We start from the raw sequence: 22087 nt of genomic DNA, 5'->3' as shown, positions 1-22087 counted from the left end.
CGCTGTCCGGGGCTCCGGTGTTCGTACTAGCTTGCTGTTAGCGATGGAGCTAACCTGTTAACAGTACAATACACAAAACTGTGTAGCAGTGTGACAAACTTATTATAAACTAGCCAGGCTACTAACTGTTTAATTAAATTACACTTTTCTTTCTTCTGCAGCTTGTAGCTACCTCCACAGAAAACACACACACATTCAGCACAACCCCGGTGTACTCCGATCTGCTCTGCCTGTTAGTCCCGCCCCTTAGCCAGTCACAATTTTAGAAACGTGATTGCCATCTACATGGACGAATCGGAGGCCTCTCCTAAAATAAACGCTATAGTCTGTCACACCTCAGGGTCAGAGGTTACCCTCTTAAAGTGACAGAGCCTAATATGACGACACTTGTATGCTGCTTTAACTCAAACCAAGGGGTTACATAATATTAGTGATGGGCACCAATTAAAAATTTTAATCACGATAAGTCATATGATTTTCTGTGATTAATCGTGATTTAACAAATTTAATAATGCATTCTAAAGTAGTGTATTGCACACTTTTAATTTAAATGTACTGCTATATACACAAAAGTGCAATAACATGTGTTTTTTTTACCAGCAGTATTCCCTTTACACAGTAGCTATAAAATATTTCTTGTAAATCTAAACTTATGTATTAATCTATTCAAATCAAATATAAAACCAAAGCTAATTGCCACTGCCTACCTTTTATAGCTTTTTAAAACAAGTCCAGAGCCACGATCATAACAGGCACCTTCTGAGCAACAGGTTAACATATATATCTAACATATATATCTGTTTTCTTGTTTTTTTTCTGAACAGGTATCAGCAGAAAGATATTGCTTTTATCAGGGAGCAGCAGAAACAGTCTGTTCAGTGGCAAGTGTCTCTGTCAGAGTGAGGTAAAGTGTCATGGTGGTGCTCACCTCCCGCCCCTTGCAGAAGTTGAATTGTCTTGAACTTTTTGAATGAGAGGCAGAGCACAAATCATTGGAAGAGAGACTGATCCTCCTGTTTGTGAGTTTCCAGACTCTATTACTGTTTACTATATAGGACACCAACAGGAGGGAATTCGCATAACAGAGAAAACTAGATGTAGGCCCATCAGGTAAAGTTGTGTAGCCTGTAATTTTAACTTAAGTTAAATAGGCCACAGTTGTTTAGCGCACAGAAGCCATTGCCATGTTACTCTCCATAGAGCGCCTGCCGTTTACTCGCGAAGGCTTGTCTCCTGTTTACCTGTGAAGAGCAGAGCAACCCCGCTGGGCCAAGCGACTACGTTGCGATTTTAAGAATGTTCCTAAGACTGACATCTTCCCCAATACTAATCAGCATGCAGTGTGTAACTATCCACTACGCTATGGCATTTGATCACTTATCTTGCGTTTGTTTATCTGCTCCCACACGCTGCATCTAGTGTAGTCTGCCGAAGCCTCCCTCCGCTGCTTGTTTGGGTGGGTGACTTGCAGGCTGATCAACATCCCACCCCTCCTTTGACCCATTTGACTGTATGTGTATTCAGAGCCAGTGAGTGACCTTTCAAAATAATGACATGAAAAGGTGTATTTTGCAGTATATAGGACGTATTTTCTCCTAATGTTTTTATTGCTAAATTAAGCGTTTTCAAAACATGTTAAAAGAAAGGAAAAATGTATCAAAATTAATAAAATAATGAAAGAAATACAAAATGAAACAGAGTTTGACTCTTCAGTCTTTAATTTGGTGACTTCAGTTTTGTCAGCCTTTGAGTCTGAATGGAGGGATGTGCCAGCATTGTTTTAATTGACATTATCTGTCAGGTAGGTTCACCCTTCTCCTCCATCCAGACTTCCCCTACTCCTCTTGTTTGCAGAGATTTTTGCTTGTTTTGAGCCTGAATCATCCTCATTGGTCTTCTTTCTCTTCTTTATATGATCATCCCAGGCATGGCTGGACCTGGCCTGTTCTGTGTTGCTGAGAAATTCTAAAAACAAATAAACAACATTTAACCCTTTATCTACATGAATTCCCATCAAATGCCTACCGTTTTATATTTTAATTAGCACATCTGGGAATGTGTCAGTTAAATGTTATAAGCCATCATAAAATTTTATTATACAGAAGAAAAGACTAATTGATTAAAACTAAATTGAACTGGTGTGTGTGTGTGTGTGTCTGAGCTTACTTTTTATGCTGTCTGTCAGCTCTTTATTGAGGTTTACACTCTTCTTCTTTGCTGGGTAGTTGCCATCTGAGGTTATGCATGGATCAACATCATCCCTCTTTCTTTTGTACAGTGGTGACTTTCGTGGGATTGCTTGCTCACCTGCCTCTGTTGGCACTGCATCCAGGTATTCATCACTCCTTGTCTTAGCTGGTGTGGTGTCTGGGATTCTATGTTGATCAAAAAATAGTTTGAATCTCTAAAATAATAATTCGAAGTTTTGGGAAATAGGATTATTTCCTTTCTTGCTGAGAGTCAATTTTACTCTCATCTGTAAGCATGGAGCTCCTGCATAAAGACTGCACACAGAGGAAAACAGTAAAGCAGGTTGTCTCTAAAGTTCAAAAACACACCTATCAACAGCCCTGAAGCTCACCTATTAATATGTTACATCTAATTTGTTTAATTCTTACACCATAACGTAAAAACGTCTAGTTGTGGTTTTATGTGGAATTATGTGCAGTTACTATTTCCCCCCTGAACTTCCGGGAGTCTTGTTGTCATTATGTGGTTGGCTCTAGCTCCGTTGGTGATGCACATACAGGAGCTAGAGGTGTCATTCTTCTCAGCAAGAAAGCAAATAAAGTATATATAAAACTATTCATCTAAAATATCAAATAATCAATACAGGGAGATTTTTCAAACACCTACATGTTGCCACACTCTGATTCATCAGCACCATCACTTTTTCTCTTCTTCGGTGGACAGATTTTCTCGCTGATGACGCTGCTCTGGAGGGACAGTTCCTCCCTGCTGCTTGGGTGACCCTCGTTTGGAACACAGGCCGGGCTGGCAGTGCAGTTAGAGGCCTTCACGATCAGGCAAGTTTTCAGGGTCACCCGATTCACATCCTCACCATCATCAAAACTCCGACCGTGGCAGATGTTCATCAGCTTCACACACAATTTCACACTGGAAGTCAAACAGTCTATCAGGATCAGCCTATCAATAATAAACACAGCATCTAAGCACAGACTTACTGGTGGCTATCAAATGTGCCGACGAGGTGGCTCATCGTTATAAATCGATGCTGAAGAATTTGGCTTGGGGTAATTCTTTCAGATGCATCCACCTTCAGTGTCTTTGTTAGCAAGTCGACAAAGCTTGCCCGGTCACATTCATCAGCACTGGCATCTTCTCCTGAGAGTTTACAGGACACCTGGTGCAAGATCAGAAATAAACAAAATGGTAAGAATATCTGAACTTGTTTTGTTATGTCTTCATGTTCAAGTTATAAAAATTCCCACCTTCTTAAGATCACTCAGACCGGTAATTGTGACTGGGTTACAGGTAATATTCTTCGCTTCAACTGTTGACTAAAGAAAGGAAATGTTTGGGTTACTTAATTTGTTACAAATGCAATCAAAAACCTAAAGCAATGACCAAAATAGAATGAACGCCTAAATGAACACCAAATAATGTTACCATAAATCTCCACAGGGGGGGTTCCAATCCTGTGTATTTTGCATTGAAAAACTGTTCTGTATACAATCCAGCATTCAGCAGATGGTCAGGTGGTTTTCCAGTTGCGCATAAGATGTGCCTCATCTGTGGGGACAACACAACGTTGCGTTATACTTTAATTACGGTAAAGTTTGTTAAGGGCTCACAAGAGGATTGCAAAAGTTAAGTTATCTACAAGTTAGAAACATACCGATCTCTGCTTATCAAGCAGAATGAGTGATTTTTTTGCTATTACTTTGATTTAAGCATCTCTAGCTTGAAATGAGAGCCGTGGCATGTGTCATTTAAAGACATTGTCCTTTTTCACAAGAAAATGCTAAAGATAAGAGAGAGTGTAGTGGAACATGGCTTCTAAAGTGTAATACTGACCATATCATATTCATCATTGCCAGGGAACAGTGCAGTGCCAATCAACATTTCAGCTGCAATGCAGCCCAGAGACCATACGTCAATAGCCTCATTAAAGGAAGCTCCCAGCAGGACCTCTGGCGATCTTGGACAAGCAAGAGAAACACAAACACGTTACTGTGGTAATAACTATAACTAACTTAGAAGTTAACTCCTGCTTATGGTCTACACTTCATTCATTTGATAAGCTTTCAGACATGGTTGTGCTAGATACACAGATGTGCAATCATTTACCTACCTGTACCATTGGGTCTGAAGAGTCACACCCGTCCATTCCTCGGGATTGACAAAGGCTAAGCCAAAGTCGATGATTTTCACTCTCAATGGCTGCCGTAAATGGTCCACCATCATAATATTTTCAGGCTTTAAATCTGCATGAACAATCCCTATGCGCTTTAGAAACTCCAGAGCTATAGCCAACTGAAATGATGAAGTAAACAGTAAAATATAAAAAACTATTACAAAACATGTTTATTAGCAGATGTTTTGAGAATGAGAATGCAGCGATGACCAACACAAACATGTACTTTGTAAATGAAAAACATGACAAAATGTATTACTGTTTTTGTCAATAATTATAAATATATACAGCCAATTACTGTATATGAACATGTAAATAGCTATTAGTCTTAGTTTGGGGATAGTATACACTAAGGTCTTTTGCCTTAATTTGAAAAAACATAATCCACCATGAGCCACCATCTCTAGTCCTTGGGGACATTGTTTGGGTTTACATACTGCAGAAATCTGTCCATATTTTTTATTTTAGGGTTTTACTAATTAAATGTCATCTCATCTTATCTTAACTGTGATTTTGACAAAACTGCACACATGCATTTATGAGATAAAGTACACCCTTCATCCAGTGCTTTAGACCTTATAATGCAATTTGTGTTTGAAATTTTGTGTTACAGTAACAAACCTGTTGCACAATGGGGCGGATCTCCATCAACTTAAGAGGCTGAAAATTGTTCATCTGCAGGATTTCATACAGATTTATATCCAGCTTTTCAAACTCAAGACAAAAACGTCTGTCGAAGGTGAAGGAGTTGTTCCATCTGACGATGTTAAACATATCTGAGTCAAGCTCTTTCATCTTTTTGAGGATTACCTCCTGGGGAATGTATGTGTTGAATGTTAGTGAGAGATTTGAATTCATTGTACTTTTGAATTATTACACATGAAATACAAGGGTAATGTTGAAACACAACATAATTTTTGTTGCACCTCTTCCTTTGCCTCCTCAATGCATGTCTTGCTTTTGAGGATTTTTACAGCCACCGTTTCATTGGTGGCTAACTTCCTGCACTGGGTGACCTCTCCATAGGCGCCACACCCCAGGATATCCTGGACTTCATAGAGTGAGGAGGAGGAGGAGATCAGGCCTCCTACAACGACCTGAAAGTCCTGGTCATCAATCATGGTGCAAGAGGAAATCTGCTGTTTATTTCTCACACCCGAGAGCAGAGTAGAAAAGAAGGAATTTAGATGCACAAAGTCATGTAAGTAAACATATGCTTCAATTAAAATAAAATCTTAAAATTACATTTAAAGAAGCACTAATAACCCACAGGAAAATACTAGATTTTTAGACCCTTTACCTCCAGACAGATTTTTTCCTGCTTTTGTTGTATTCATCTTCCCATTGCAATAAGTAAAAAAACTGCAGCTATATATTGTTTGTATAATATGGTTATTTTATTTTCTGCAGACTTAAAATACAGATGGAAACTTTTACAGTATTGTAAAAGCTGAACAAAGTAACCAGTGAGAGATGAGATTCAACTAATTTCTGCTCATAGTATCTTCTCATCATGTTTCCAATACACTGTTTCTATACTGTATTATGTTTGTTTTCACTGTTACTTCTAAAACCAATCTGCTAATGTCAACTACATTAGTTAGTAGAATCAAAGGTAATCAAATACAGGTTCAACACAATGATTTTATATCTACAGTGCAATCAGATGTTCATGAAATCTTGACTTCAAGAAGAGACTTTTTGTGGTATTTGGAAAATGTAATCAACTTACCAGACGTCCAGAGGTAACTTCATGCCAGTGATGTTTTAATACTGAATTGTATGATAACTGTTACTAGACAAATGGTTCAAGGCTGTCTTCAAGTTGTTGGGCCAACAAACACAGTCTCGTATTCCATCACATTCTGTTCCATCATTATATCATCATTCTGACACACTTGTAGATGGAATGGAACCACAGCAGGCAGATCCCAGGGGGAACTTCACCAACCAAGAATGGGGCAAAAATAAATATCACAAACAAGTATTAACATACATGTAAACAAGTATGCCCTTTAAAGCATGTGTATGCATACAAGTGTGCAGCTGTGTGGTGTGCAAATTTAATTTTAAAAGTTACAAGTTAAAGAGATGTATTGCACTGTGCCAGAAGTTACAGAAAATATTATTCTAAAGTCCAATTAGGGAGCCTAGTAAGACCTCAGCAGCCTACCAGTCCACTGATATCCATACTGACATCAGTGGAAAAGCACAGGTGAGTTTGATGGCAATGGCGACCGGCAGGGATGATCTCCTGTGTCGCTCGGTGGAACCTCATTGGAAGTTTAAGTTTCAAAATGGAGTGGGAGATGTTCAGGATGCTAACCAGTTTGGACAGCACCTTCTTCTCTGTCACCACCTCCTGAGAATCCAGCACAACTAGAATCACTGAGCCAGCCTTTCTAACTAGCTTGTCAAGCTTGTTAGCGTCTGTCTCCCTCACGCTCCACAGCACACACGGCAAGATAGTGCTGGCCACCACAGACTGGTAGAACGTCTGCAGAATGTCGTTGTAGAAGTTGAGCTTCTGCAGGAGAGCGGCCCTGGCCCTTCTTGTAGAGGGCTGCTGTGCGGCTATGTGAATGCAGTCTAATACGACAGTCCTGCTATTAATCCTACATGACAGTTACAATGTTCTTTAGAAAGCTGTTGATTTATCATTATGGTCATTTTAGAGGATGGTTTGTGTTGCTGTTGATTGTATTGCATTACAATGAGAGGTGTTTCTGTAGCCTGTAATCATAAACATCACATAAATATGTAATCTGGTTACCTTTGTCACAATAAGGGATTACTGAAACCCTCTTAACACTGATGGATTTCTGCAGGACAAACCTCTAAATTCTTTACCAAGTAAACACTTCACTTTCAGGCTTTTGTTGTGTGTTCATGCACATCACAAAGACTTCAGATGGGAAAAGTATATCTGTTTGGAGTAGAGTGGCATAAAAGGAAAAATCATTAGTTCTAGCAATGCAGCCTTGTATCCAAACTAAATACATTCAAACTGAAACTGAAAGCCAGGACACGTGTTTAATCAATGAAAATATTTTAAGCAACCTAGACACCACTGTACTGTAAAAAAGTAATTTGATATTGACATATTGAACATAAAATGAAAGCAAAACGTTGGAGTTATTGGAGCATGCTATTTATTATAGTTTCCATATTGTCTTGGTACGTTTTCTCAGAGTGAAGGTGCCATCCACAGATCATTAGTTAAAGGGAGAAAGTCCAAAAACTTTGTGTGTTGAATACCTAACTGTTGCCCTGATCATCACCCTGTGTAACTTGATAAATCTTCCTGCGTCGGTGTGTATTGAAGATGTGTACAATGTTTTTGTTTTGTTCAGTTATTTCATCTTCAGTTAAGAGCACACACAGTTAGAGAACAGAATTTTTTAATGGATTATTATTATTTTACATTTATTTGTCTGACAACAACAACAAAATACCAGAGAAATTGTAACATATTAATAGCGAGGAAAGCAGATCAATATAAAATACAACCATACAGTCCTGAACAAGAAGCAATGCATGTTGCAATTTTTGTATAATAAGTGTATTTGTATTTGTATCGATGCTCAAGTGACTGATAAACATCAGCAGCAGAGATGTGGATTGTTGAAGACTTTTGGACTACAATATGACTTTTCACTGAAATGATCATTCCTGTACTAATAATTTGTTAATAATGATAATAATAAGCTTGATAATGTCAAATGCGTCACAGCCACTGTGATGCTTAAATACAGATTTACTTATTTTTTGGCTTTTGTTACTAATGTAATTTAGTTTAAATGAGTGTTATCCACTCATTTATTTTGTTAAAGAAACACATAACTCAGCAAAGCTACATTAAACAGCTGAATTTATATTTTTTAAACATTAATGCTCTTGAATTTAAAAAAACATTGTTCTGCAATAAAGTCTCAGTTTCTATTAAATTAGTTTTTAGCCCACAGTGAAAATAGAGTCATTGTCATATTATGTGTTTGTCCTTGCTCTTCACTTCTGTCATCCATCAATATAAACTCATCCCCACCCCGTAAACAGATATATCAGTGACGGATCACCCCTGATTTGTATCAATAGATAAGAACTAATCAATAAGGTTAAACACACTAATGTGGTTCTAGAGTGTGGGCAAACAAATCTGTTTGTGTGTGTGTGAGAGAGAGAGAGAGAGAGAGAGAGAGAGTGTGTATGTGTAGATGGGTGGAGGACAAAAACGGGCTGGGGGTGTTGGTCTGATGTAATAGAGTCAGTTTCATCACCCAAGGTATCGAGGATGAGGAGGAGGAAGACGAGAAGAGACAGAAGGGAAACGACATGAAGAGTCTAAAATGACTCTCTCTCTGTCTCTCTCTCTTTCACACACACACACACACACACACACACACACACACACAGAAAGACAGAGACATCGGGTGTCAGCTTCCATCAGCAGCCTGTATGGCTGTGAGTTATGACCACAAATATGCGATCATTTACACTTACTGCTGCAGATAGCTAGGGGCTACTGTTCTCTTGGTGCGTGAGTGTGTGCGTGGGGGTGTATAGAGATTTTGTGTGTTAATACATAACACTTGCTCAAGTGTATTGCTGTGTCTGAAGCGCATAACTGAAGATGAACCCAAACAAAAACTTTTATTTATATTGTTCACATCCCAATAATATAATTAAAGATATACATTCAGCTTCACAGAACGGCCCAGAAACATGTTTCATCTTTTCAGAAATACTCAAGGGGAAATATGCAAATATTTACTGTTGTTTAACTTAACTTTCTGAAAACCTTTTCTTTTTTATGCCCCTTGGTGGCAGCGGAAACAAGCTGTGATCAAAATCTTGACATATAATCAACTTTAATGGAGCTTATTAAATAATCCAGCAGACACTAAGCAATATTGTCATTAATTTGGAGCCATATTTGTGAATTAATATTAAGAATATAAGCTCTGTAGAAAACAAAGAAATCTGACATTGTACAGTGTCAAAATTCATTTTAGGTTTAATTCATGTCATAGAACATAATGTAAATGTGAATATACACCATATATTGAAAAAAAAAAAACCTCCAAGAGCTTTCCTTTCAGTTCAGTACAGGTCATTCCAGTTCAGCTTGATTCAGTTTAGTTCAGTTTGCTTCACCTAGAAATGGCTCGCACTACTGACAGCAAGCTCATTTACTCTCCGTCTCTTGTACTCCTACTGGCTTGATGTTACACCATCAGCATCACCTACAGGGAGACAGAGAAGCAACATTAGTGTGCGTGTTGTTAAGAGAAAGACACAATGACAAGCGAGACTTGTGTGTGTGATTGTAATAACCCCACCCCCAACCCCCGTCTCCTAGTGTAATCAGACTGCTGTAATATGAAAACCTCACATCACCAGGAAGTCTTCTTTTGAGGAATAACAGGAAAAAAGTGGTTTCTTTCTTCATTTTCTTTTAAAAAACATACATTTGTGAAAATATCAAATGCATTCTGTTTAATCAACGGGTACAAAATGAATTCTTACTTAAACCAACATTACAAACCAGTGTAGATACAGCAAAGAGCGTATGTCTTAGTCCAACCAAAATTCTCATACACACATACATACACACACATACAAAATTCAATCATGTCTCTGCTGCTGCCTGGGGGACACAGAGTGTGGAAGCCTCACTATAGTGGAAAATCACCTTTTCCATGTTATTTTACACAGCAGCACCAACACTACACAGACACAGTGTGTCTGGCTGCATTTGCACAAGGAACCAGGAGATCTGATTTTTTTTTTTAACTCTTTGTGGTGCAGATCTCACACAGTCATGGCTGTCTCAGCCAGAGGAGTCAATGAGGAATGTGATTTTTATTCAACCGTGTAAAAAATCTGTGCCTCAAAGAGCTAATGTGGTCTTGTGAGAATAAGATTTCTCAGTGAAGTTTGTATCATCAGGATACCCTGGTCTGAATCTGGAAGGTTATTTGGCAGTTACCATCATAATATTTTAACAGTGACATCAAGTTAAGTACTGTAAGTGTTGATCATTTATAGTAAAGTACGTACAATGTATTTATTAGTGATCCACACATAAGCCACAGTGAAGCTACAGTGTTGTTTTAAGTGGAGGTTCACTTTATGGGAACACTGACTGTTACCAGAAAATTTCATCATTACCATAGACCAAGACATAACAATGAGATGGGGATGGTTATACAGGTGGTAGAAAAAGAAATATGAACACCGCATGGAAAGGAATTGTAACTCAAAAGTAACTTGAGTAGTTTGACATTTTGGGAAATAATATTTTTGTTTTCTTGCCGAGAGTTAGATTAAACGATCAATACACTCTTCCTGGACTCTATTTCTTGCCTGGCAGGTGATGACAAGACAGTAAGAAGTCACTGTGTCCAGCCAAGAAATATTACCCCACGTGATACCACAAATAGTTGTTTTTGCACTTCAGTTTTTGGATGGATTAAACAAACGAGATGTGATGTTTCGAGGTGCTGGTAGGCACCTTTTGTTACCTTTGGACAGAACCGGGCTAGCTGTGTCCAGTTGTAGCAGAGAGAGTTAGGAGAATGTCAGAGTGGGCCTTTTGCTTTTGATTAGGGGTGTGGTTGGAGCAGGAGGAGATAAATTAGGCACCTGTGAGCTGGGGCAAGGGGGAAGTTTCGAAGAAAGCTAAGCTAACCAGCTGCTAGCTGTAACTACGTATATGCCGTACAGACTTAAAATACGTACGTATTAAGATCAATCTTCACATGACTATTCCTTTAATCTCAATTTCTCAACAAAACCACAATTGTATAATAATAAAATGAGGAGTTCACTGCCGGACAAATATCATATGAAACTTACTGAGTAGATATGAACCAGCAGTGAGTAGGGATCTGTGGTGTGTGGATGTTACGACCATTTCAGAGGCCTGTGGTGTAATTTGCAGTGTCAAAGAGGGGGAAAATAATGTGTTGAGCATCTCGTCAAATCGCTCCGGCTTAAACGGACTCTCTCCAGAGTGTGTTTAGGAAATTAAAGGCCAGGGATTTTTTTTCATAATTGTCTATTTTATCATTTTATTACAGCTAGCTTTCCTCTGATGGGCTCCCTTTATGATTTATCAAATACAATTACTGCGTGACTTATTTCAGGAGCCTCTCCATTGCTGAGGACCATTAGTGTGTGTGTGTGTGTGTGTGTGTGTGTGTGAGAAAGAGTGTGTGTGTGAGAGTGTATGTGTGTGTGTGTCAGCTCTGGTGTATTTAAATAGCATTAAGTAATTGGAAAAACAGGAAAAGAGGCTGAAAAAACTAAATTGTCTTTGTGGATTTATAACCCCTTCCCTCCATTTTCTCCATGTTGCTCTTCGTAAATATTCCTGAAGCTTCCATTTTAGAAGGTAGAATAAGAGGAGATTATGTTTAAACTGATACAGAGAAGCTAATTTGGAATAGTTTCACTTTTCTGCTACTAAGATATTTCATCTGTAAAGAATAAAAAGGGGATAGCAAGAGACAGAGAACAGGAAAGAAACAGAGAGAGAGAGAGAGAGAGAGAGAGAGAGAGGTTAATTCCATACCTTCCCCTCCCTGTTAATGAAGTGTAGGTGGTGTCCCGGTCAGTGCAGCTAATTGAACAGTTGAGATTACAGCAGCTGCTGCACCTCTGTGAAAAGAAGGCCATGTTCATTAGTTGTTGCTATATAATGTTCTTTCTCTGCAGAAATATGTAGATAGTAATCTATGCAAAGAGCCGCCGGGATGATTTTAAAGTTCTAATCCTGGACTGTGGTAGCAATAACTCAAACAATTATCATTTGAAAAATTATGGGTTTTAGGCTGCACTCCTTCATCATATTTTTAATTTCCTGCTTGAAAATGCATTTATCAAATAGTTTTACACATAATGAGCTGGGTGTTTATTCTTTTGATGCTAAATTATTTTAGTTTTAACATTTTAAAGGCTTAAACCACCTCTTCCAAACCATGGCATAAGCCCAGCAATGCCGAAGCGTTCATGTCTGAAAAGGGCTTTAAGTTCAAATCACAGCTTATCCTGTTTCAGTTCATTAATGCTCTATGGAGCATTAATGAACACGCCCATTGTTTCAGCAGTGACATATTATCAACTTGTCTCATCAGTATCTACCAATCCAGTGTTTTGAAAAATGTAGCAAACCAACAAACAAGCTTTGGCCATGGGGCTGGATTTATTTAGCAGTAGCATGAAGCTCACCAGTTTATTCTGTGTCATTTCATGTCATATTCTTATTGGTTCCTTTGTAAACGTGGGTCACAGCAGCACATTGTGAGAATTTGGTCCTAAATTTCAACACTGTCAGAATTTTGAAGCGGCTGTGAGAGAAATTAACTGATATCTTGGGTTGTCAATCACAAATGGTGGTCTTAGATCACACCGTGAGACAAGATTTAGAGCTTCACTTCATTCCTCTCTTGAGGAACTTTTGTCTAGGACAGCCCAGCCTGATATTGCATAGTATAAAGGGGCCTTAAGGTTGATTTCAATGTCTTGCCCAGCTATCTTTATATTCCATTATATTCTTTTCTCTGCAATTCATTTATATTCTATTGTGTCCGCATACCATAGAGTGATTATGGAATAACAATGATTGCTACTGGTGCTGTCTATCCTGTCCTATGGCTCATAAAGTAGATTTGGTCAGTCATGACTAAACTGATACAGTATGAATTATAGGGTGTGTTTTCCAAATTTCCAGGGAATGAGTGTGTGAAACAAGATTACATAATTAAAAGACGCACCAGAATACCTGGTAAATCCTGGCATTTCAAGAATTTAATTTGCATCTTCACACCATGTGACATTCGTGTCTGCAGCCCATTTTTGTTTTATGTGGCAGGTTTTCTGGTGAAGTGCTGGCATGTAAAAATGGCTGTATGCTGAAGTCTTTCACTGCCAGATACTAAGAAAAGGTTAAAACAGGTACCACTATGTCATACAATGCAAACTTTTACATATGTATAATCATGTCAGGGGTTTCTAAATTTCAAATGTGCCTCAGAACAGGTGGATGGGAGCCTGGATGGGACATTGAACAAGCAGCCGTGATGCTGATCCATTCATCTGGTTTCCCAATGCTGCAGTCGCTGCAAATAGACCTCACTAGAAACCCAGCATGTCTTTATCAGGACAAAAACAAAACTCCTCTCTGCTTCTGACACTTTTCCATCCACCCACCCCCCCACCTTCGGTTGTCCGTCCAGCTCAGTGGGATTCTCTCTCTCTCCCCCTGTCTCCCACTGTGTCTCTACCTCTCTCGCCCCCTCCCTCAGGGCAGAAGTAAACCACGCCTTGAGGCCCTGCTCCCATTGTGTGTCCTCTGCTACTTCTGTTTGGGGCCTTTGTGTGCCGCTAATCAGCCGTGGGGCCATGCTCAGCCCCGAGTGTGTGTCTGCGAGTGTGTATGTGTGTGTGTGTGTCTGTGTCCCTTGCCCTCATTACGTAGCCACACTGGGAGGCCAGCATGGGAAGTTTCTGCTGCACTATAAACCTCCCTCCATCCCTCCATCCCCCCTTCTCTCTTTCCCTCCCTCTAGCTGTCCATCACTCCTTTTCTCCCCCCTTATCTTCCCACCCCAAGACTTAAAGCTACACTGACCATGGTTTTTAAATAAAACCACACCTGTTTTAGCCTAAATTGAGCATCCTACTTGTGTAACAAAACGTCTCCTAGTCCTATTTTGCTCAAATTGAAATAAAATACATGGTTTAGGTCACCACAGCATCGGCAAACACTTGTTTTTTATTTCCCTACATAAATCATATTCACTGAACTTAGTTCCACGCCATATTTTCCCCCTGGTTATCCACCTCCCCCCAGCAGTGGCTCCATGCTCCCCCAGTGGGGTGCGCCCCCCAGTTTGAAAACCACTATTTTACAGTGCCATCTTCATCCTCTGTAATGAGAGTTTGAGCTTCTCCCCTCTGGACAGACCGGGTCTGTTGGTTCGGTTCGGTTCGGTTCGGTTGTCTAACGGAAATTATTTTGTCTCTCATGCCACCAAGCTTTTACATGCTTAGGATAAGTCAACTGATGATGAGTAGTCTTCCATATAAAACTGGTGGATGACGATGGTGATATGCTGTCAGTGAAGTACATTGTTATATGTGTGTATAGGTTTTAGCTTATGTTTTACCTATTTTTAATATTGAAGTTATTGAACCCATAATAAGTATTTTATTATGTTTTTTTATTTATGTTCAGGACTGTGTGTTCTGTGTTTCATCTGGCTGCCAGACAAAATTACCTGTGAGGACAATAAAGTTAAAGTTGAGGTTAAAAAGGTGGCGATGTTAATGTTGTTGGAGACCTGGGCTTGATTCCCACTCTGACATCCACCAATGTGTCCCTGAGCAAGACATTTAAACCCTAGTTGTTCCAGAGGCGTGCGACCTCTGACATATATAGCAATTGTAAGTCACTTTGTATAAAAGCATCAAGTTAATGACTAATAAAAATAGCTCAGTATCAACAGAAAGTCATCACTGTCCATGGACACGACTCTTTACAGACATTCTACAGTAATGACAAGCTTAATAGAAACTGGAGAAAAAGCAAATGATTATCTCTTAGATCTTTTAATCAGTTACACACGCTAGATGAACTACGTGAACTGTCCGCTCCTTATTGCTCCCCTGCTGAGTACCCCCTCACCCCACCACTCCTCCTCCTCTTCACCTCCTTCTCACCTGTCCATCCCTTCATTTTACTCTCTCTCTCCCCAATTTCCCCTCCTCCTTCTCACATCCATGATGTATCACCTATCCAATGGGGTTTTAGCCACTGGAGCTCTTTGACTTGAGGACAAGCGTTGTCTGTTCATCGCTCATCTAAACACACACACACACACACACACACGCACGCCCGCACACGCACGCGCGCGCACACACGCACACACACCCTCTCTCTTTCTCTCTCTCTAGTCAACAGCTACACTATCTACACTCCTATCTCAAATTTCAGTGTGGGACCGAGAACACATCTTTCTCTCTCTCTTTCTCTCTCCCCTCCCTTCATTTAGCTAAGTTCTTATTTCACCTGAGTTACTACACACTGTTCATGCATATTGAGTCCTCTTCTCCGGTCCAAAATCTTGGCTTTCTGTCATCACGTTCACCAACTTACTGACCCATATTTGTGTTACAGCACATAATGAGGTTGTTATTTGTGCTTATTACCATTTCAAGAGAGAGAGAGAGAGAGAGAGAGACAGACACACACACACACACACACACACACACACACACACAGAGACACGCTATAGAAAATTACGTCACAGGTAATTCTTTTGATTAGGAATTCCTGGTCAAATGACTGGACCAGTTAGGACATTAGGACAATGTGAGTGGAGGAAATGTATAACATTCCTGCTTTCAGATTTACTGTTACCACATCTGTCCAAGTGGAGCTGTAGAGGTCAGCAACATTAGGGCTGGAACACAGATCAACTAATAAATCAAGAGCTTTGCCTTCACTATAACAATCCACCTGTCGATCTCAAGCTAGATTTTTTAACTGTTTCAACCAGAGGAACTAGGAACTGAATTCTGTTCCTCTACCAAAGATGAAGATATTACTTTACAGTTGTTCAGGAACTATCAGGGCATAGTTTGCAGGACTTAACAAACAAAGACTCTGAGGCTGCTATAATTTGTGCACTGCTTCATTCACAAATGAGAAAAAACGCGTTTTAAATGCCACCATTAAACAATGGATCATTAATCTTATTTGCCTAATGTTCACAATTCTTCCAATGTGGTTGAAACTCAAAGTTCCTAAAACAAACTGCTGGTAGTTCACCTAGTAGTATGCATACCAGCGGCATTGAGTCAATTCCAGCCCTTTGCTGCACGTCATACCTTTTCTCTCACCTGCATTTCCTTTCTCTCTGCAACTGTCACTAACAGTTTTTAAAAAGTTTCATTTCAGTTTGTTCTAGAGTGTAGTTAACAAACTCTTATGACCCCACCAGTGTCCTTGAAAGAGTATAGAGCTGGTCCGCTGCTGCTGTGACCAGGACTGAATCTGCATTGCTCGTGAGTCTGAGTTTTAGCACCTAGTCATAGTATTCTTTCCCACACCCTTTAATAAACTTTGTCATGAAGACAAAACAGTGTGATTACCAAAAACTGCAGCAATAACTGGAGCATAATAAGTTCCACAAAACAAAAACAGGTTTATGCCAAATGCTTAAAAAATGCAAATAGATTTATTACCAAAACATGGAGCGAAGAGAAAGTAATATCCCAAAATAACTACTTGCCTACTAAACTACTGCTATGAAGGATTTCCCCATGGCTAAAGCTGAAAAAACTCCTTAACATATCTATTAAAGCTCTTGAGTTTGGTGCAGGGAGGGCAATATGGGGATAAATGATAATTAGTGGTGACTTCCCTAACCATAATCCCCTGAACAATCTATACTCATACAGATGTTAACTAAACCAATTACCAACAGAGGAGGAGGAGAGGAGTGTAAATTATTACAATTAAACCTCTTCTTTTTCCTTTTTTGGTTGGTAAATAACTGAATAACTAAATGCTTGCCCGTGGTGGGAATAGTTGGGGATTGTGCAAATTATTAGAAAGAGTACTGCCTAGACCTGCTCTATATGAAAAGTGCAATGAGATATCTTCTGTTATGAATTGGCACTATATAAATAAAACTGAATTTCATTTAATAAATAAAACAGTTGTCTAGAACCGCCTTCACTGGGCGGGCACTATAGTGAAAACGCCATTTCCCATTAACTCAAAAAAATAGTGCAAATGAAAATATTAGCAGTACATAAACATTGTGTGTCTTTCACATTAAATACTGCTCTTTAAATGTTTTGAACATAAAGGTCAATAGCCCTTTTACAATAATTAATAATATGGTGGACTTGCTGCTCTCATATGAGTGTCTCTCTAAATTTACAGAACACATCAAACAACATAACAGCATATTTCAAAAACTGCCTATTTATGTCAGGATTACTTTTAGTCTTAGAAGTGGTAATTGTGCTTATGTTCAGTTCATGGTTAATTGCCCCTGTAAGACTGACTGTGTGTGTTTTGTATTTGTATGTGTATCTCTTTCAATTTGTACGTCCAGATATTATGTACAGTAGATCCAGTATGTGTCACTGTATTGTGCAGACCTCTTCCTCTGATCCCCTCCAAGGTTAGCAGACCACAGAGCTCTGAAGGGGCTTCTGCAGCTTATTCAAATTAGCCCAGTATTACATGTGAACTTCTGTTAGTTTAGCTTATAGTGGCTTGTAAGGGAAGATCAAGAACGAAACAACAGAAGAATCAAAGTCACTCCTTGCCCATGTTTGCTCACTTGGTGTGAGCAAGTTAGACATTACTGGCAAGATTGGCATAGTTGCCAATGGTTATTGTGATCCTGATGATTTTGGCGATCACCTAACCTTTCCTCTGGAGCAACCATCATGCCAACCTTTCATCTCAAAACGTTCTCACTAATATTTAGGAGGCTCTATTAAAAGAAATGCAATATAATTTACATAACTATGTTTTCAGTGGTGTATAAAGACCATACATAATGAACTGTTATCTTTTTATTACCTGAGAATTAGTTATTTCTATCTACATGCAACACGGGTCCCCTCACATGGAAGTCGCCATGTTGCACCTCCATGTTTCAATAGTGGCCCAAACGGCCAAACTACTATACAGAGCACGTTTCGTCACTATGTTGAATACGTACAAAGAAGAAAGAACGAGTAGAAATAGTTGTAGCAGTAGTAGTAGTAGTCTGGTTTGTTAGAAGTGAGAAGAGAAGAGAAATTAGGACAAATGGAGGATCGATTGTGTTGGGCACTCTAGCTTCTCCTACGCGCTTGCAAAAGGAGCGGTGAGCGGTGAGTGAGTCGTTGGTTGCAATTTGTAACCCTTACCACTAACACTTACACAATGAATCTTTAAGCATCATTCCTGGACCTGCAGGGCCCTCAGCATCAAGTTAATTACAACAAAAATGCAACTTAGACTTAGACTTTAAAAATAAATCATGTGATTGACATTGACCCTTTTGCCACGTTTTGGAAAGATTAGCTATTTTTTCCATCTATACTTTTAAGGCCAACACTTCTGGGCCAAGCCGCCAGTGAGGATTTTATTGCTTTAAGCCATGTTGGGTACTAAACATTTAAAAGTAGCGTTCAAACGTTTGACATGACCATTTTTACATGAAATCACGTCACATTTGAAAAATACCTGGACAAGACACATCAAACAGAAATAAAGTTAATGGTTTAATTGTCACTTTAAGGGGCCAATATAGCACATTTTATTTGTGACCAGCAACCAGTATATACTTCTATCTCTGAAATGCAGAGTACTATTTCCATGTATCTGTCAAGTTGATCAAACTATTATGACAATTCATGCAAACGTGTTGCTGTTGTAAAAGCTTATGTAATAAGGTTGTAAATCTATAATTTTCAAATCATGTTTGTCTTCAGTTTTTTATATTAGTTGTGATCAAAGTATGGGAAAAGATGCTAGTTTCTTGTATTTTACAACTATTCAGGATATATATATATTTTTTTTCTGTTACCACTGATATATCTCCAGCATGTTGTGGTCAGTGTAACACTTTCTTATGTTACACACTGTTCAAAAGTGGAGAGAGTTTTGGTGAAGGTGGAGGAGCAGAAAGAAGGAGACACACTGAAGTGAGCAAAAAGAGGAAAAAAGAAGAAGAGTTGAGTCTCTTGCTTCATTCCCTTCGAACTTGTAATGGAGGTTTGATTAGCAAGCATGTAATGTACTTTACCCCCATGGATGGAGTAAGAGGTGGAGGAGGGTGAAAAGAGGCGAGGGATGGAGGGAGAGGTATAGCAGGAAGGAGGAGTGTATATAGGCTACCCTCTCAGCAGGTCTCCTCATCTCCCCTCCTCCCTCCAACACTTTATTCCTCAACTCCCTCAGACCAGGACACAAGTTTCCCCCCTACTCGAAAACCTAACATCACCTCTCATGCCTACATACACACACACACACACACAAACACACACACACACACACTAAATCCTAACGCCATCTCTCCACCACCTCCTCCCCCCTATAGCTGCACCATGCTGTGTAAGCAGTGGGTGTGGGTGGTGTAGGATGGGGTTGGAGGTCAGAAGCAGGAAGAGTTTTTTTTTTTTTTTTTGGGTCGCCTGCCCCCATTAACAAGCTGCATGCAGGAAGTTGTTTGTGCACAGACACAATGCAAGTTTATTTGAATCCAGCAGGGAAAAGTCGGATGTGTTGTCACTCAGCTGGTTTTAGGGTTAAAGGCTAAATAAAATGTTGAGGTAGCACCCATCAGTGTGTTGCTTTTACTGGCAGAAAAGATCAGGAAGGAAAAAAGCCTCGTACTTCAGCCCACAAATTTACATGTCTAAACTTCCCCCTATTTTACCATATGCCTCGAACAATTACGTTAAATGTTATTCATGTTCTTGCAGTTTTCTCTAAAAGACTATTTCTTTGACTTTCTGTAAGGTATAATCCAGTTGCATTCCTGACAAAAAGGTTTGAATTCCAGTGGCTATTTAGTTTATTATATAAAATGTGTGACCATTATGGATTGTGTGCAATGTTGTTTTTTTTTTGCTTTTGCACACCTTTATAAACTCCATTATTTTGTTACAATATATCTAAATTTTTTAACATGAGCTCTAAGACAAGATACAATCAAAATGCAGTTTCCTTGTGTAAGTATGACTCTAAAGTCAAAATGAGTCACCAACCATGTTGTCTTTCCTCCAAGACAAAAGAAACACTGCCAATAGTCATGTCACCTTTTAAACACCACCGATACTGACTTTGAAAGAATTCCCTAAATGTCAGACACATCCCCTTAATCATATAAAACATTTTAAGAAAACTTATTGTCAAATCTTATTTAATATACGAACAATAAAAGTTTCTCTTCATCCTTCTGTGCCTCCCACCATGCCAGATCAGTGTTTCTCTTCCCCCCTCTGCCTCACTGTGCTGTCAGCTCAGGGTGTGAGCAGAACAACGTTAATGTGTGGAGACACCTGACAAGCCCACTGGCCTCTAGGGCTCAGTCTAATCACTCTGGACCCAAACCCATTGGGAATTAAACCTGCAAAACCAAACAGTCACTGTGGGAGCTGGCTGGCATCTGCTGGGGCTACTCGAATGGCTGCTAAGGGAAAGGACGTTGAACGCTGCATGTCAGGGGAAATGCTTTGTTTAAACGAAACAACATCGAGCCCTTAAGCAGATATATATGCAAACCAGCAGTGCAAAAAATTAGATGAGAGACTTGACTTTTTTTTTTTTTTTTTTTTTAAATGTATAGGTTTTCCTTACAAACTTACAACAGCTGAAAATTACTATTTGTGCATGATTTGATGCTTTATGTCACTCTCCTGACATATGTAAATGACAAAAGCCCAGTGTGTTTGCATGCTGGCTGCACTGCTATTGCAAGACAAATTATTTGGAAGTTTTGCTGAAGCAGAATACATCACTGGGAAAAAAACTTCTACATCTGCTACTATTCTGTATCTTGCTACCTCTGTAGGTAACTCTATACAGGACACTGATTTTTAACTGTGATGGTGACAGCATTAAGGTCTTGGGGTTGAATACTGCAGACATGCGAAAACATATTCATGTGTCACTGTTTTAAAAAATCTCCAGAAAATTATAATTCTTTATGACCAGGCAGAGTCTGATAAATGGTGGCTTACGACAACATAAAGGAGATTTGACAGCTAGAGGCCAAAAGTCAGTCTGAAAATGTCACTGTAATGTGTTTGAACTAACATTAAAGCCCTTTTTTCAACAGTCAGAGTACAGTAGTGCGTTAACTTTAAAATTAATGGGGATTTTCCAGTGTTTAAAGTACAGTAGCTTGTTAACTTCAGTATCTGTTAAGCCACGCAGGGCCCCTCTCCACTCTCTCTCTCTCCAGATGCCCTCATTAATTTTAGATTGGCTCTAAATGAGTCTCCTTCATCGTGGCCGAGGTTTTCTAAATTAGATTCATTTATATTTAAATTGTGAAACAGGCGTGGTTAATGAGAGAATCATTATTTTTGGGGTTATTTCAGATGGGCTGATAGTTGGGCAGCTCAGTGCTGTGTGAAGTGAAGCCACCAGAGGAGGCACACATGATGTGAAAAGCACAGCATTTGGGCTTTTCATTTTCCCTGGTTTGACTGTCACTGACTAACACTGAAAATCACCTATCCATAGGATTTCAAAATAAAGGCTTCAAGGTTTAAAAAAAGAATAAGAGATTAACTGTCAGTAAGTGCACAAGCACTGTTTTGACAAGTTTAAACCAGCAAATCAAATCAGAACAAATGACGAAGTGATAATTGTTGAGTTTACATAAAGTCTCTGTAAAATGTTTCATTTAAGAAACAAACAAATAAAATTGGAAATAGAAGTTGAACAGTTTCGGTTTGACCCATAAAATGTATAATACATTTGTTTCTCTGTCTAGGTTGAAAGATCAAATTTTTTGCTGTTTAGAGGATACACATTTTATGTATTCTGCATCTTGTGTTAGAAGGTTGATTATTCAAAGTGGAATTTGCCTGTCTGTCATATAGAACATATCCTTGTTTGTTTCCTTTGTTAACACTTAATTTAACACTCTTAAAACTAATGTGTCGCTTTCAACACATCTG

The 22087-nt window shown here is 39.1% G+C and overlaps 1 protein-coding gene across 2 annotated transcripts; it reads right to left on the bottom strand.

Moving 5' to 3' along the window:
* Positions 1–1700: 1700 nt before the first annotated feature.
* On the bottom strand, positions 1701–6246 carry LOC123971175 (homeodomain-interacting protein kinase 1-like). 2 transcript variants are annotated; one of them, XM_046049850.1, is made up of 11 exons: positions 6111–6246; positions 5305–5534; positions 5000–5191; positions 4316–4497; positions 4039–4162; positions 3631–3753; positions 3453–3521; positions 3186–3364; positions 2857–3117; positions 2167–2375; positions 1701–1965 (listed from the first exon to the last, which is right to left on the bottom strand). In XM_046049850.1, exons 2-11 carry the CDS (start codon positions 5497–5499, stop codon positions 1808–1810), a joined length of 1692 nt encoding a protein of 563 aa, XP_045905806.1. In that variant the 5' UTR covers positions 5500–5534; positions 6111–6246; the 3' UTR covers positions 1701–1807. The 2 variants fall into 2 exon arrangements, with proteins under 2 accessions (XP_045905806.1, XP_045905807.1); XM_046049851.1 differs by having other exon boundaries at positions 5305–5527; positions 6111–6226.
* Positions 6247–22087: the final 15841 nt, after the last annotated feature.

This window comes from Micropterus dolomieu, linkage group LG05 (assembly GCF_021292245.1).
Source record: "Micropterus dolomieu isolate WLL.071019.BEF.003 ecotype Adirondacks linkage group LG05, ASM2129224v1, whole genome shotgun sequence".
Classification (NCBI taxonomy): Eukaryota; Metazoa; Chordata; class Actinopteri; order Centrarchiformes; family Centrarchidae; genus Micropterus; species Micropterus dolomieu.
This window is presented reverse-complemented; position numbering and strand designations above follow the sequence as displayed.

What these genes read in the sequence shown, in the direction of transcription:
- LOC123971175 (XM_046049850.1), bottom strand. Translation starts at nt 5,499, where the DNA reads ATGATTGATGACCAGGACTTTCAGGTCGTTGTAGGAGGCCTGATCTCC. An exon ending in CTTCAGACCCAATGGTACAG is followed by an intron (nt 4,163 to 4,315) that starts GTAGGTAAATGA and finishes TGCTTGTCCAAG; the next exon opens with ATCGCCAGAGGTCCTGCTGG. An exon ending in CCCCCCTGTGGAGATTTATG is followed by an intron (nt 3,522 to 3,630) that starts GTAACATTATTT and finishes TCCTTTCTTTAG; the next exon opens with TCAACAGTTGAAGCGAAGAA.